At 35.6% G+C, this 13,963-nt stretch overlaps 3 protein-coding genes across 3 annotated transcripts; 1 reads left to right on the top strand and 2 right to left on the bottom strand.

Annotated features, from left to right (window-relative positions):
* The first annotated feature begins 6,433 nt into the window (after window positions 1-6,433).
* On the top strand, window positions 6,434-8,754 carry LOC128259153 (P protein). Its single transcript, XM_052991350.1, has 2 exons — window positions 6,434-6,966; window positions 7,159-8,754. The coding sequence occupies exons 1-2, from the start codon at window positions 6,489-6,491 to the stop codon at window positions 8,727-8,729; spliced, it is 2,049 nt and encodes a 682-aa protein (XP_052847310.1). The 5' UTR covers window positions 6,434-6,488; the 3' UTR covers window positions 8,730-8,754.
* A 2,543-nt stretch (window positions 8,755-11,297) lies between these two features.
* On the bottom strand, window positions 11,298-11,836 carry LOC128259293 (acyl-coenzyme A thioesterase 13-like). The gene is made up of 2 exons (XM_052991595.1): window positions 11,720-11,836; window positions 11,298-11,659 (listed from the first exon to the last, which is right to left on the bottom strand). The coding sequence occupies exons 1-2, from the start codon at window positions 11,807-11,809 to the stop codon at window positions 11,318-11,320; spliced, it is 432 nt and encodes a 143-aa protein (XP_052847555.1). The 5' UTR covers window positions 11,810-11,836; the 3' UTR covers window positions 11,298-11,317.
* A 458-nt stretch (window positions 11,837-12,294) lies between these two features.
* LOC128259223 (acyl-coenzyme A thioesterase 13-like) lies at window positions 12,295-12,946 on the bottom strand. The gene is made up of 2 exons (XM_052991473.1): window positions 12,821-12,946; window positions 12,295-12,732 (listed from the first exon to the last, which is right to left on the bottom strand). The coding sequence occupies exons 1-2, from the start codon at window positions 12,908-12,910 to the stop codon at window positions 12,373-12,375; spliced, it is 450 nt and encodes a 149-aa protein (XP_052847433.1). The 5' UTR covers window positions 12,911-12,946; the 3' UTR covers window positions 12,295-12,372.
* Window positions 12,947-13,963: the final 1,017 nt, after the last annotated feature.

The raw sequence follows: 13,963 nt of genomic DNA on the forward strand, positions 1-13,963 counted from the left end.
TATCGCAATGTAGTAAATGTACGCCCATAAAATGTGACATCATTAGTGGTTGCTCACCAATATTTATATTTGTACGCCTACTTTTTTCCACTATGAGTAGATATTTTTCTAGGCCAAACAATTCATTCGCATTTTTGTTTCACTTGTTTGACATGACAACAGTTTAATGTCATCGATCAATTTAAGTGGGTTTCGGCAGCAAAAGACAGGAAAATTTGCCATTAATTAGCCAAAGTTTGGACGATATCCCTTTCGACTGCCGGCAAGGCCAAATAAAAAAACAGAAGAACTCTAGAAATAACAAACGACACAATAAATGAAACAAAAACAAATGAGACAAGCGGCTAGACAAGAAACGTGGGTTGTCTCTAATGATGATGATGGGCCTAAAAAACAACTAAGCCAAAAAAGGGCATTGAAAAACTGTCGCCAGTTTTTTTGTTTTGGTGATGAAAGGACCATGGAAAAGGGTCACTTTAAACTGCGAAATTGAGATAAACAAAATAGAAACAAGTTAATAAATTCTTTCTTTTTTACATGCATTGACAATTTAATCAAAAATTATATAAGCCATTCCTATATTTTAATCCACTTTATGTTACTTGACACTTGCATTAAATTCAGTAAATGAAATCCCAATTAGTGTAATATCAACTGTAGATATTATTGAGCTTATTATATAAAACCATTTTACCTTTTATTGCATCGATTTACATTAGTTAATGTTGAGTAACTATAAACTGTACAATTAACATTAAAGAATGTTTTAAATATGTGAAGTGCATTTCCTCTCATATACGTTAATTTTCAAATTTCTTAATAAATAATTTAAATCTATAACTCTGTTGAAAAACTTGTAGGTTTACATAAATATATAAAATTCCTTCCTAAGAAAATAGCATTTCCTCTTCAAAAAGGCTTTCATGTTCAAATTTCTTTGAACATATAATTAACTGAGATAACTAAAATCTGAAAACATTTACAAAGCTCTTAAAGTGTAAAGTAATATTCAATTTTGATTTAATTAATGTTAATCAATGCAACATCCCTCTATTTATGTTTTAATAGCGAATTGTAAAGGTGAAAATTGAAAGAAAGAACAGAGTCAATAACAATATCAACAAAAGTAACCTTTGTTCCCTGAAAGCGAATTATGGTATACTATGCAGCACATGTTCATTCGATATTTTACCGCCTAGTTAATCACGCAACATGCATTTAACGAGCTGATTGTTGTGCTCAACGAATGACGTGCGGCATTAATAAAAAAAATATTAAACCAAATCGAATTATGGTTGAAAGGATAAATAGCATCGCCGGAAACGAGTGCGTAATCAACTGCTACTGTATTTTTAAAGTGAGTTTTGTTGATCAAAATTATATATTTTTATTTATACAGGTTTATTTTCCATTTAATTCTATTTTTTCTATTTTTAAAACTTTAAAACAAAGATTATCTAAATATTTAACTAAAAATATATTTTAAATATAAAATAAATTTTACTCTATGAAATATATATTCTAACGGAACATTAATGTGAACGATACTTCCTTGGGATATAAAATTCTTTTAAATATATAAGTCAATTTTTAAATAAATAATTAAGAAGTTATTATGACAAAATTAAAAGCCTACCAAAAAATAATTATGTTTATAATCAACATAAACGTTCAGGTATCCTTAGCCTCAGTAAATTGTGTGTAAAATGTTGTTAAAATAATATTACCTTTTGTGGCAAGATGAAACGCAAATTTGATGGCCATTTCTGGACAAGACGGCTAACGATAACCGTTAAATTGCATATTAAAAGGACCCGAAATTGAGCACGTGTCTATATGTAACTGGTAAATGCAATTACTCCGGAATGCCTGGCAGTTGTTACAAAATTTAATTACAAACGTAAATGTGGAAATATGTGTGCTCCCAGCTAGCGACATCATTAACTTTTCACCAGGCCAGACGAAATGCTTTGCCCCCATCGCTTTTCCTTTCGGTTTCCCCCAAGAAATTTTCCCCTCAGGCCATAAATATATAAAATGAAATGCCATGTGTCCACACGTAGGTTGAGAATCGCCTACTTTTTATCCCCAGTCAGTAAATATATATACTTATTATTTTTCAATTAAAGGCAAGCTAAAAGTTGCTACTTCTATTCTGATTCTCTTGTTCCCATTTTAAATATCAATTATGCAAATGGCCAGTCTCATTTTCATAATCCACAATAAAGAAACAAAAAATGATTATTACATATATATAATAGCCGCAGCAACAACCACTACATATAAACAATTTGCATTTATGAGCACTTGTTGAAGAGTTTTGCTTTGCTTTTTTTGCTATTTTCCTATTGTTCTGGCGACCAGACTGACGTCAGGATATTGCCGAGTTGGTATAATCCTGCGAGGAGGCGGAGGACTTGTCACTGGGATTAACATCTTTATAATGCAAACAGAAAAGTTCTGCCGCCCAACTTTTGCGCAGAGAATCGCTTTACATGCGCTCATAAATCAGTTAGCGAGTTGAAGAGTTTTTCCATATGTTAGCGCCCGGAATAAACCGAAATTTCTATTGAATTTTGCAGAATTTATTGCAGCGATTAATCAATCCGAGAACTTTTCCAATTTTCAGGATACGAATTTCTTGGGAAAATAGGTAGATTTTCGATGTATTTTTTCAGGAATTAAATAAGTTTTCAGACGAACGGTTTGCAACCCCTTGATTTGGTTTTCAACTGAATTGGCAAACTTTTCATTAGCTAATGCCATCCAAATGGCAATTAGCCAAGGGAGCCTGAATAATAATCCTCACCATTTTCCACCACTAATTCCAGACAATTTGAGCCGTCTGCCACGCCCCCTTGAAATATCGAATGGAAAATGGCAAGTGGGAAATGGCAAATGGAGGCGCAGCGGAAAGTGAAATCAAGTAAATTATTGTTTTTGATCCAAGTCTCATGCGCGACGCCCACGATGTCGAAACCACAATAAATTCAAATAAGCCCACTTACGCAGTTAGCCGAGAACCACCTTCGTTCATCCACATCATCATCTGCTTTGGGGATCCCAGGATCCTTGGGTTTCATGGGTCCCGGCATTCCTTGGGCTCAGTCGACTTCAAAGGCGTTTAACAGCAGCTGCTACTGCCACTGCCATTGCCACTGCCACTGCATCGGTGGTATTTAGTAATGAGCTGCTGGAAGGGAGCCTAAGCCATTCTAAGGCCCTTCCAGAACGCTCCGAGTTGATACTTTGGCCACCTTTGGTGGAAAAGCCGCATACGCAATCACATAATGGGTGGCGAAAGGTAATTTCGGTAGTCAAAAGCGGGAATACCCTAAAATAGCTAAGGGATTTAGAAGTTTTATTAAAAACATTACGAAACAATTAAAAAAAAAATGTTTGTTAGCTTTGATCAATTGATGGCTGTGTGATTTTGTTTTAAAACAGTTTTTAAAATTATTTTTCTGTTTGAGAAACAATGTAAGAAATACCCAAAAACAACAAAATTATATGTTCATTTTTTTAAATACACTTTTTTTGGCTTTGAAATAAGAGTTTTAAAGCTAAATTTTGTTATAACATATTTATATCCTTTGACAAGAATAACCAGATGTTTAAAAACGCCAGAATTAAGCTCTTGTTTTTATAGGGAATTAAAATTTATTTTTATAAAAATTTAATTTTTTTTATACTTAAAGCTATACTTTGTAATAAAACATTATATTTCCTTTATATAATTATTACCTTTAACAATAATAATCAGATTTAGATCTAGATTCTTAAAACTCCTAAAAAAAGAAGGAATAATTGTCTCAGATTGACAACAGAAAATTTTGAGCTTCCAACTGTTTCAGTAGTTTCTTAAGCCAAACCCCTTTTTTGCAAGGGTATATTTATTAGATTGCCCCTAAGGGCCAAGGCGAATAAAATCGCAGTGTACTACATACACAGACATAATGTGGGCGTGACCCGTGCGAAATTCAAGCGACAGAGCAACTGTCAAAGTGTCTCCTCGGCTGTCGTCTTGTTTTTGGGTTTTGGGTTCTCGGTTCTCTAACTCGTTTGGGGTTTGCTTTGCCAGCTGTCGACATTTGCCTGTAACGTCAAGGTGACAAAATATGTGCTCTGCTTGGGGTCAGAATGTTTGGCATCAGGCGTAACCCGCTGCCCCACACTCCTAATATTTGACTAATTAGCCAACGACATCGGATGGTGCCGAAAAAACATCAACACGAGGCCTAAAGTTCCAAAACTAGGCTTGAAATTGCATAAGCCCATAAAATTCTTGGTTTAAATTAAATTACTACACAGTGGAAAAAAAGATAAAAATATTTATTTGGAAAAATACTAGTCTTCAACGTCAGCTAAGCTAACTTGAGCAATCACCCCCGCCTTTGTGAATATGTTAGAGAATCTTAAACTGAAGAATTCGCGTAGGTTTTGTCGAAAGAGTTTGAATTAAATGAGAACTGCCTGCATTGTTTGTTTGACCACATATACTTATATATAATAAATAAACTCAACTCGTGTAGGCCTAAATATAACTAAATATATTGTCTATAAACGAGATTAATATAGAAACAAATTGCGCCTTTAAATTTAAATTAACATCCGATTTTTCTCCTTAAAAAATACTATATGTTTCGCATTATTTTCTTGCAGGGTGGAAAATACATACTCCTGCTCCTCCCAAAAAAATTCCAGACACAATTCAGTCGTCATACAAATTAATGTGCTGTGTTGGGGGTATGTGGAAATCCTATTTAACTGCCTAGGCAACCAACACCTGCATGGGTCGGTGACCATTTTCATTACCCGCTGACGGCTGACTGCCGTTTGAAGCAGATCTCAGACAGTCTGTATTGCACTTCATTTCCAATTAACCACGCTGCCATTTAAAGTTGACGTCACCCCAGTTGTAGGAATTAAAAAAGTGCAAATACAGAATGAATAAAATGGGGAAATTGTTCCAGATTGCCGGGGGATCTGACGGGTGACGGAGAATTTCACACGTTGGCCAGACTGAAAAAGCTGATTTGGATTTATGTGCATGCTGGGGGGAAAAACTAAAGTGGATTATAAGTGCTGACGGGAAAATGGAAAATTTAACTTAAATTGCTCAAGAAAATATTAAAGAAAATAATCTGCATATTTGCAGAATGTTTTACGCATGACTAAGCCCCTTGAATGACACCCATTGTTTGGCTAGAAAACTTGCTCCTCAAACGCTAAAGCAGGAATAACAACAATTTTTTTAGATTTGCCATGCATCAAATATTGTTTTGTCCATTTTCATATATATATCATTCCCATGTCTCGGCTTTATGTTGGATTTTCCATTCTCTTTCCATTTTGTATGGCATTATTAAAAAGTTTGCAATGCAACATTTTCTGCTTTTTACGCCACCCACCCACTCGCCATATATCATATCTACATTTTTGATTGTCAGCTGGGAAAATGGCTTTCAACTACTTTGGCCTACTTACACTGAGCTCAAGTTTTCTCCTTTTGCATTTGAACAACTTTATCCTCAGTACCCACAGGATGTCTGGATGAAATTGTTAAGTAAATGCATTGAGTTCTCTTATTAAGTTAGCCCAGACCACACATCATAATCAAGTTGTGCAGTCAACAGCTTTTGTCACAACTTCTGCCTCGTCTAAAACAGAAAATTTCTGAAAATTCAAATGGAATAAACGAAAGAAATCTCCAGTGTCCTAAATCGGTTTGAGCTAATACATTAAAAGTCATTTGAAGATAAATGACAGTTGAAGTTCCATTTTCTTTTTAAGGTCTATAAATCTGCTCTATTCCATTCTTGACAATAATTGCTTGGGTGTTGACTGTAAAAATTTTATAGAAAGTATTTTTCACAACTAAACCAGTATATAATGATATTTGTTTTCATCATAATCGTATTTCGAATCAAATGGATGGCTTTTTTAGTATTTGTGACCAATTAATTTTTGTAGAAGTTTCTATAGACAAATTTTGTATTAAAGAAATGTTAGTCAAGTTCCTCTTTTTTTTATAATAAAGTAAAAATAGGAATTTAAAATTATTTTTGTAACATTTGTTATACCAATATTTTTGGACTGGTCTAGACTTGTTTTAGATTTATTTAAGTTCATTGCAATATTTATTGTTATAATCACGAATGAAAGTTTGAAAAAAAATATTGAAACCAAAATTTCATGTGATTTTCGTATAGATTTTTATTGATTATTATTATTATTTTATAAATAAACTGAAACCATGCTGAGTTCAAGTCAATATATAAATATATTTTTTTTTTACGAGATTGTTATATAAACAGATTTGTACTTTAGATATGAATTTAAAATGATTATTTGTTTATATATTTCTGTTTTACCTTACACGAGTCTAGTTTTGTTTATTTTAAACGTGAAAAAGAGATTGAAAGAAAGATTGACTTATCCTTCAAACCAGATTTTCATGTGATTTTCGTAACGAGTTCGTATATATCATGGATGATGTACCGGTCAGTCGCAAGGGAACTAGAAGGGGAGAGCCCGAAACCACAAAGGGATATATCTGTTTGATCATCAAGTTGACCATTTTAGTGGGAATCTGGATCGTTTTCACTTGCGTCCTGCTTACATATGATACGAATCAGCTCAATGAATCTTTGGTGACCGTGATGCCCAATCAGACGACTTTCAAGAGCTTGAAATTGGAACAGGACACCGTTAAGATATTTCTGCGCGGAGCCATTAACAAATATCTTACGAAGCATCTGATTAAAGCTAGTAATTTTTCCGCAGTGGCTGTTCGTTTGGAATGGTGGGATTTTCATCTTAATCGAAGTTACTTGCGCACACACAGGTGGAATGTATATCTAACGAGGGATATTAGAAAGTACCGACAGGTTAAAAAGATCTTCCATTTTTCTCTATCGGGAAAGTATGAGATAAGGGCGCTGGAAAATTCAATGGGCCACACTGGTAAAAAGAAAACCCAGAACATTTAAGTATCAGTCATTTTAAATATTTTGTTACAGTTTTTTATTAAACATTATTTTTAGCTTGCTTTTTGCTTAATATTATTTTGTTATTATTATTATTTTGTATTTGCAATTTAAATAAGAATGATACAATTTAGTCTTATTGTCCAATATTTATTCTATTCAATTTCAGGAGCTCATGATTGGGGCTTTGCCAAAACGGTGATTTCGTTTGAGAGCATGAGTGATTATCCAGTAGGTCTGCATATGACAGTGGACACCCGGCCAATGACTGCAAAATATGTCAATTTGTACGCCGCCTTTCTGGTAATTGGGTTCTATGTGGTTATTGTTTGGGAACTGGCGGATCGCACTTTGTGTACGCTTCTTGTAGCCAGTGCCGGACTGGCCCTCCTAGCGGTTTTGGGAAATAAACCTACCTTTGCAACGATAAGTTCCTGGATAGGCTGGGAGTCAATGATGCTGCTCCTCGGCAATATGATCATGATGAGTCTGATGGCGGAGACAGGGTTTTTCGACTACCTGGCCGTGGTGGCCTATCGAATTTCCAAGGGCAATCCCTGGTTTTTAATCGCCCTTTTGGGCGTGGTGGTTGGCCTGACCTCGGCTTTTCTGGATAATGCCACTGTGGTACTATTTTTTAGTCCACCAGTCATCAGGCTATGCGAAGCCATGTCATTAAGAACCACATTGGTTTTAATCATCCTAGCATTGTATGCCAATGTGGGCGGATCTGTGACCCCAGTGGGTGGAGCACCCAATGCAATTATAGCCACCAATAAGGAGGTGGCCAAAATGTCTTTCATACGCTTCTCGATTCAAATGCTCCCCGCTGCCGTAGTCTGCATGATCACCATTTTCGCCTTGGTCTACCTGTTCCTAGGCAATCGCATCTTTATTTTGGACGACAATCAATTGGAGTTGACCGAGAAAAGGCGGGAGGAGATGAGACCCTCATTCGATATACAGCTGAGAATTGCTGAACTGAGAAGGAGGCAGTCGGCCAGAAGTTTCGTCAGACCAGTACCAAACTATTTTGAGACACTGGCCCATCTAGAGGCAAATCACAAGATACGCAAGAAAATGCTGCTGGTTCAATCGCTATTAGCCCTCTTCTTTGCCGTCTCCTGTTTCATACTGCAATCGGTGCCGTGGGCCATTCCCGGTGCCTCCTTGGGTTGGATATCCATTCTGGCCGCCTTTCTGCTGCTCATTCTGGCCGATAAGAAGGATCTCACCGAAACTCTAGCCAGACTCGAGTGGCATACTATGCTGTACCTGGCCTCACTATTCGTCCTTACCGAGGTGGTCTACAGCCTGGGCTTTATCCATTGGTTGGGAAAGCAGGCCGTCACCGCCATCATACAAGTGGATGAACAGCATCAGAATATGGTGGGCATGCTTTTGGTCCTCTGGCTATCGGCCATAATGTCCGCCTTTATCGACAATGCCGCAGTGGCCGCCATAATGGTGAAGCTCTGCATCGACTTGGCCTACCACGAAAAGGTGGCTGTAACCCTGTTGCCTCTAATTTGGGCCAGCACCTTTGGCACCTGCTACGGAGCCAGTGGTTCACTGCTGGGCTCCATGGCCAATGAATTCGTGGCGGTTATTGGCAGCCAGTATGGCTACCAGATCACCTTCAAGTCATTCTTTGTGGTCGGATTTCCCATCATGCTCACCACCGTTGTCATCTGCTCAATTTTTCTAATCATGGCAAATTCAATTTTTGCTTGGCACTAGAACTGTATTATTAATTTCACCTTTTTATACTGTCCTTCATCCTTGTATACTTTTAATTATTGCATTACTTTCTCAACCCAACTTGTCAAATAGTTTTAAAAATATGTCAATAAGTTTTTTTTTTAATTGGTTGCTTTTTCTAATTTTTCATAAAGGCTTCATTCGAGTATATAGTTCTTGAGGTTGCTCAAATTATGACATATAATTTATAATCTTAAATTCTTAATATTTTTTTGTACTTTTTAGAAATGTTACTGGTACATTTATTGTACTTTTTATTGTTTTAATAAATCTATGGCATTAAAGACATTGAAATGTAATTTAATTATTGCTTAATTAAATTAAAATGTGTGGTTATTAGTGGTTAGTTATTGATTTCCTCTACTTTTATAATCTATAATATATAATAATATAATTTCCTATATTATTGTATACCTCAAATCCAATACGGGTTTGAAAACAAATATATAATTTAGTAAGTAAATTAATTACTAAAATCTCTAAATCCCTCTAAAGTATTACTTGATATTTGTTGGTTCTTCTGTGAACTATTTATAGTTTTTTTATAAGGTTTTGCATGCCTATAACAATTTTTTGGCATTTTTAAGAGCATTGAAATGCTATTTAATTATTGCTTATTTTAATAATATTTATATCTCAAAACTACATTTTGTGGAAATTAAAATTTGTGGTTGTGGCTCCTCATATGTTTCCTCTGAAAGTTAATGGTTTATTGCGAAATTTGCGGGCTTCAAACTATTTGCTCGCGAATATTTGCAAAAACCATTGAAACCGTTTAGAGTACACCACCGTTTTCTGTCATGGCTGGCAAATACAAATCAGTTTTATTGCTGCATAGCCCACCAAGTTTTTGGGGCCAATAAAACGCGAACATACTGTAAATACATACGTTACATACGCTCAGGAAATAAATAAATTAAATAATAAATAATAATTACAAATAATACAAGTTTTTAAAACAATAACTTGTTCTAATTTTTTGAAAAAGTGTCATTGGTCAAAACATTTTTAAAATATAGAAAACATTTCAATTTTAGCAAACCCTTATGTGTTTCTGAGTACATGACATTGTTAAATTAACATTGTTAAATGTTAAAGACAAAAAATGTTATGTGTGATATATATATATATATATATATATATATATATATATATATATATATTCCATTTTCAATAATAACCCTACATAAATTACAAAAGAGTTTAAAATTATGACGGCAAAATTTATCTCAGTGCAGAACCGCGTTTCAATGCATTTTCACGCACATATGGGCGTATGTATATTAAATCGCATTTTCGTTGGCGTCTTTTGTTTACCAAATTGAATTTTTCATTACCGCCTGACCAAGTGTTGTTGTGTTTCGGTTTTGTGCTGCAGTTGGCGGCACTGGTCCTTTAGGGACCCCCCTCCCAAGGACCCCATTGCGCCACCATCCTACCACACACCACACACACGCACACACATGCCTTTGGTTTATAATTGGATTTTGATTCGTTTTGCATAAAATGTATGCTTACATCCAGACGCCAGACTATTCGGTGAATACGGTCTATATGTGTACGAATTTTATGGTTTCCACAGAGGCGTCGCTTTGTCCATGACCAAAATCAAAGAAAGAAAAAAAAAGTGCGTGACCCAGTCGCAATAATAATGAAAAAACATCTGGAACCCTTATTGAACTTCTGCTCATTTTCTCTCATTTCTCGATTTACAAATAATTTGACTGCATTTTTACTTGTTGTATATATGGCTTTATTATTTATTGCATGTCCACACAAAAAGTCCATACACTCACATTTATTTGTCAATTTACATATTGAATTTACTTGTGATGCTTATGCAGCTTCATTTGATTGCCGCAAATAAGTCAAATTGGGGCTCTACAAATTGGGAATATGAGAAATCAGTTTTCGACGATACCGAGCAGCTGTTGTTCCGACGACTTAGTTTATTATATTGGGTCATCAAATGGGATTTGTAGGAATCAGCAGTTTAATATTTTTGTTACATAAGAGCAAAAAAGAATGGCAAATGTGTGTTTTTTTTCCCATTGTTCTTTTCAGATAAATAGAAGGAAATTATATAAAAGATTTGAATTTGGCAATTTATTTTTTTATTTGACAATAAACTAACAATGTACTGCTACACATGTAATAAAATAAAGCACATTAATATCCCATACAAATAAAATTGCCTCTTGGAAGTGGAAAAAATCCAAAATGTAAAATCTTAAATCTGGTAATGAACTAACAATATATTACACTTTTTTTTAAAGACAGTAGCTTCCTAAGTGTTCAACAATTTAATAAAATAACTAATGTTTGGACCTTTTTTAACGTGTTTCGGAAATTCCTTTAACTTTTGATGTACCAATTCCTTAAAACTTTTTTTTTTAATATTGTAAGTATCTATAACAATTTAATGTATACTGCACTTTGGACTATATATAGTGGAATTTTAAAAAAATATAGATCCATTACCCATCAACAATGTAGCCATCCATTTTTAAAGACAAATAACCATTTATTAAAGTAGCTTCCTAAGGGTTCAACGGAACCTCTTAAATTTAGTCAAGTTTTATGTATTTCAGATGGGTTCCCTTGGCTATGAGCGTGTCATCTTTTTTGTGCTTCAGCGTGCAGTCAATGAAGGCCAAATACTTTCCCACCCTCGAAAGATTGTCCTGAATCACCACGTCGTCACCCAATTTGGCGCCATTCAAAAAGCTTAAATTCACATCCACCGAAACTCCAGGATGACAGGGCTTGGACATCAGGGCATAGGTGGTTATATTATCCACCAAGGTCATGATATAGCCGCCATGCAGGGTTTTATACCAGTTCACATGATCCTGGTCCACTTTCAGTTCGGCAGTACAGGCTCCATCGCCGCCATCCAAAATTTGTATCTAAGATTAAATAAATGATAAGATGGTAATTAAACTACTTAACGTATAGAGTGCTCCAACCTTATGAAGGCGACTTTCAAAGCCCGTGGATTTGGTTATGATATCCGTAATGTGCTTAGCAAATTCCACTCCTTTTTTACGGGTTCCCATTTTATGCGAATGGTTGTTGTTCCAAAGACCATCCTTTAGCTTCTACAACTGCAATTAAATACTTTTCGACTTGATTGTGAAGATTCGAAAACTACTAGATACGAGTTTGAAGATATATAGTTGTATAGATAGTAAGATAGTCGTATCAGTCACTTAAAGGTCAAGTCCCAGGTAATGATATTTTGATAGACACTTAACAATCCACTTAAGTTCTGACAGATAGCCGCCATATTCGAAGTCAGCCAAGAATAGTCCGATCTTAATAAATTATAAAGCAATCAAAAGGTAACACTTCAAGTTTTTTATTTAATTTATCTGTGAGTGGTCTTGAGAGCTCTTCGATTTTCGAAGAATGTTAACAGCTAACGATTAGCAAACGAAAATATCGTGAAATAACAAGGAATGCGGAACATACTAAACTACGCTCTGAATGCCCTTCAGCAATACATTTCAAGGCGCTATATTTACAATATATAACAAACTAAAATTCCGTTTTTTAAAAGCGGTCAATTTAGTTTATTTAAAATTTTTTTGATATTTCACAAGTGATGCACACATTTTATTTAAAAATCCAGCTTTTCCTTGTCGAATTGAATATACTTGACTTGTCCTCCCTTGGCAATGATCTTGCCATCCGATTTGCGCCTCAGAAGGCAATCCAAATAGGCCATTTTCTTACCGGCCCGTACAGTGTTGCAGTCTACTTCAATAACTTCACCAGGATAAGCAGCAGCAGTATAGCTAACATTTAAATTTGCCGTCACGCCGGGATGAGATCCTTTCGACATTAGCGCGTACGTTGTGCAATTATCCACAATTGTGGCAGTCAGAGATCCGTGAAGGGTTCCTTGCTGGTTCAAATGCTCCTCTTGCACAGTGAACTCTCCCACGGCACGACCATCACCACCGCCGGTTATTTTAATCTGCAGTATTAATAAGGTTTTTTTTTTTAATAAATTTATATTGGACTTATTTTTTCAGTGATTCAATTTTTTATTATTTTAATCCTACCATTCTCAAGACACGATCAAATCCGTTGGAGCCACTCGCGTATTCCGACATATTTTTTACAAAGTCCATTCCCAGTTTTTTGGTCGCCATTCCGCAGGATTTTGAATTTCTGAACTGCGCACTGCAAAATCACAATAGTTACTGAGGCAGAAGTTTCAGACGGCGGCCAAGATGTCGGGAATAGTAAGTGTATAGAGCTAAGATAGTGATAGAATTAAGTGCTGATTTGCCGATTTTTTCGCGATATGTTTTGCTTGTAAATAATGCTCACATCTTTATTTTTTTTTCAATGATTTACTGTCTATTCTATTTTATTTTCATTTGACCGCAGATGTATATCATAACCCATTTAATGAGTGGGTGCAACATTTGTATTATTTAAAAATGTGTATATTATATTATCAACAAACCGTTTTTCTTAATTCTTTTTAATGTTTGGCCAAGATTAGAGAGTGTTTTAGTAAGATAAAGTTTTTATGTTTGGGGATTAACCCTTCTCTCATTCCCCCTATTAGCCGAAATAAATTATGGTCAACCTTAAAAAAAGGATGAGGAACAAGTGGCTCGTAAGCCGGGCTAGTCTCTCCATCTAGTTGCCACTTGACCAGCCTAACCGACTCATAAATCTACTCCATCCTCTGGAGCGGACACTATCCACGGGCACACCTTCCAAAACGTCGCCATCTGGGGAGCCCCCCGGCATATTTAATTCTTTTTTTTTTAGCCCAGCCAAGTTCTGGCGCCGACATGCGTGCTTTATTGGCCATAATCCCGGAGAGAAACAGGAGCAGCAGTCCACTGGCCACTGGGCACTTAGCACTCCTTAAGTTTTACAACTTCACGCTCAATCAGACGCCGACAACGGCTGCAGGCCATAAAAAGTAACACCCCCTTCGAACTTCAAACTTTAACCCCGACCGCGTCGAATGCGGAAGGATTTTTATGTTTTTTTTTGTATCTTTAAGGTAGCGTAAAAACTTGGGTTGGGTTTGTTTTTTGTTTTGGCTATTGTTGTGGCTACCCGAAATTCACAAAGTAAATAAATACGCCTGAGTCACCTTTTGTTTATCATCGAAGCTCCTTTCCTCTTACAAATTTGGGTATATAAGTGATAGCACAATTTATGTAACAATGCAACAATAG

Source organism: Drosophila gunungcola, assembly GCF_025200985.1.
Source record: "Drosophila gunungcola strain Sukarami chromosome 3L unlocalized genomic scaffold, Dgunungcola_SK_2 000005F, whole genome shotgun sequence".
Taxonomy (NCBI): domain Eukaryota; kingdom Metazoa; phylum Arthropoda; class Insecta; order Diptera; family Drosophilidae; genus Drosophila; species Drosophila gunungcola.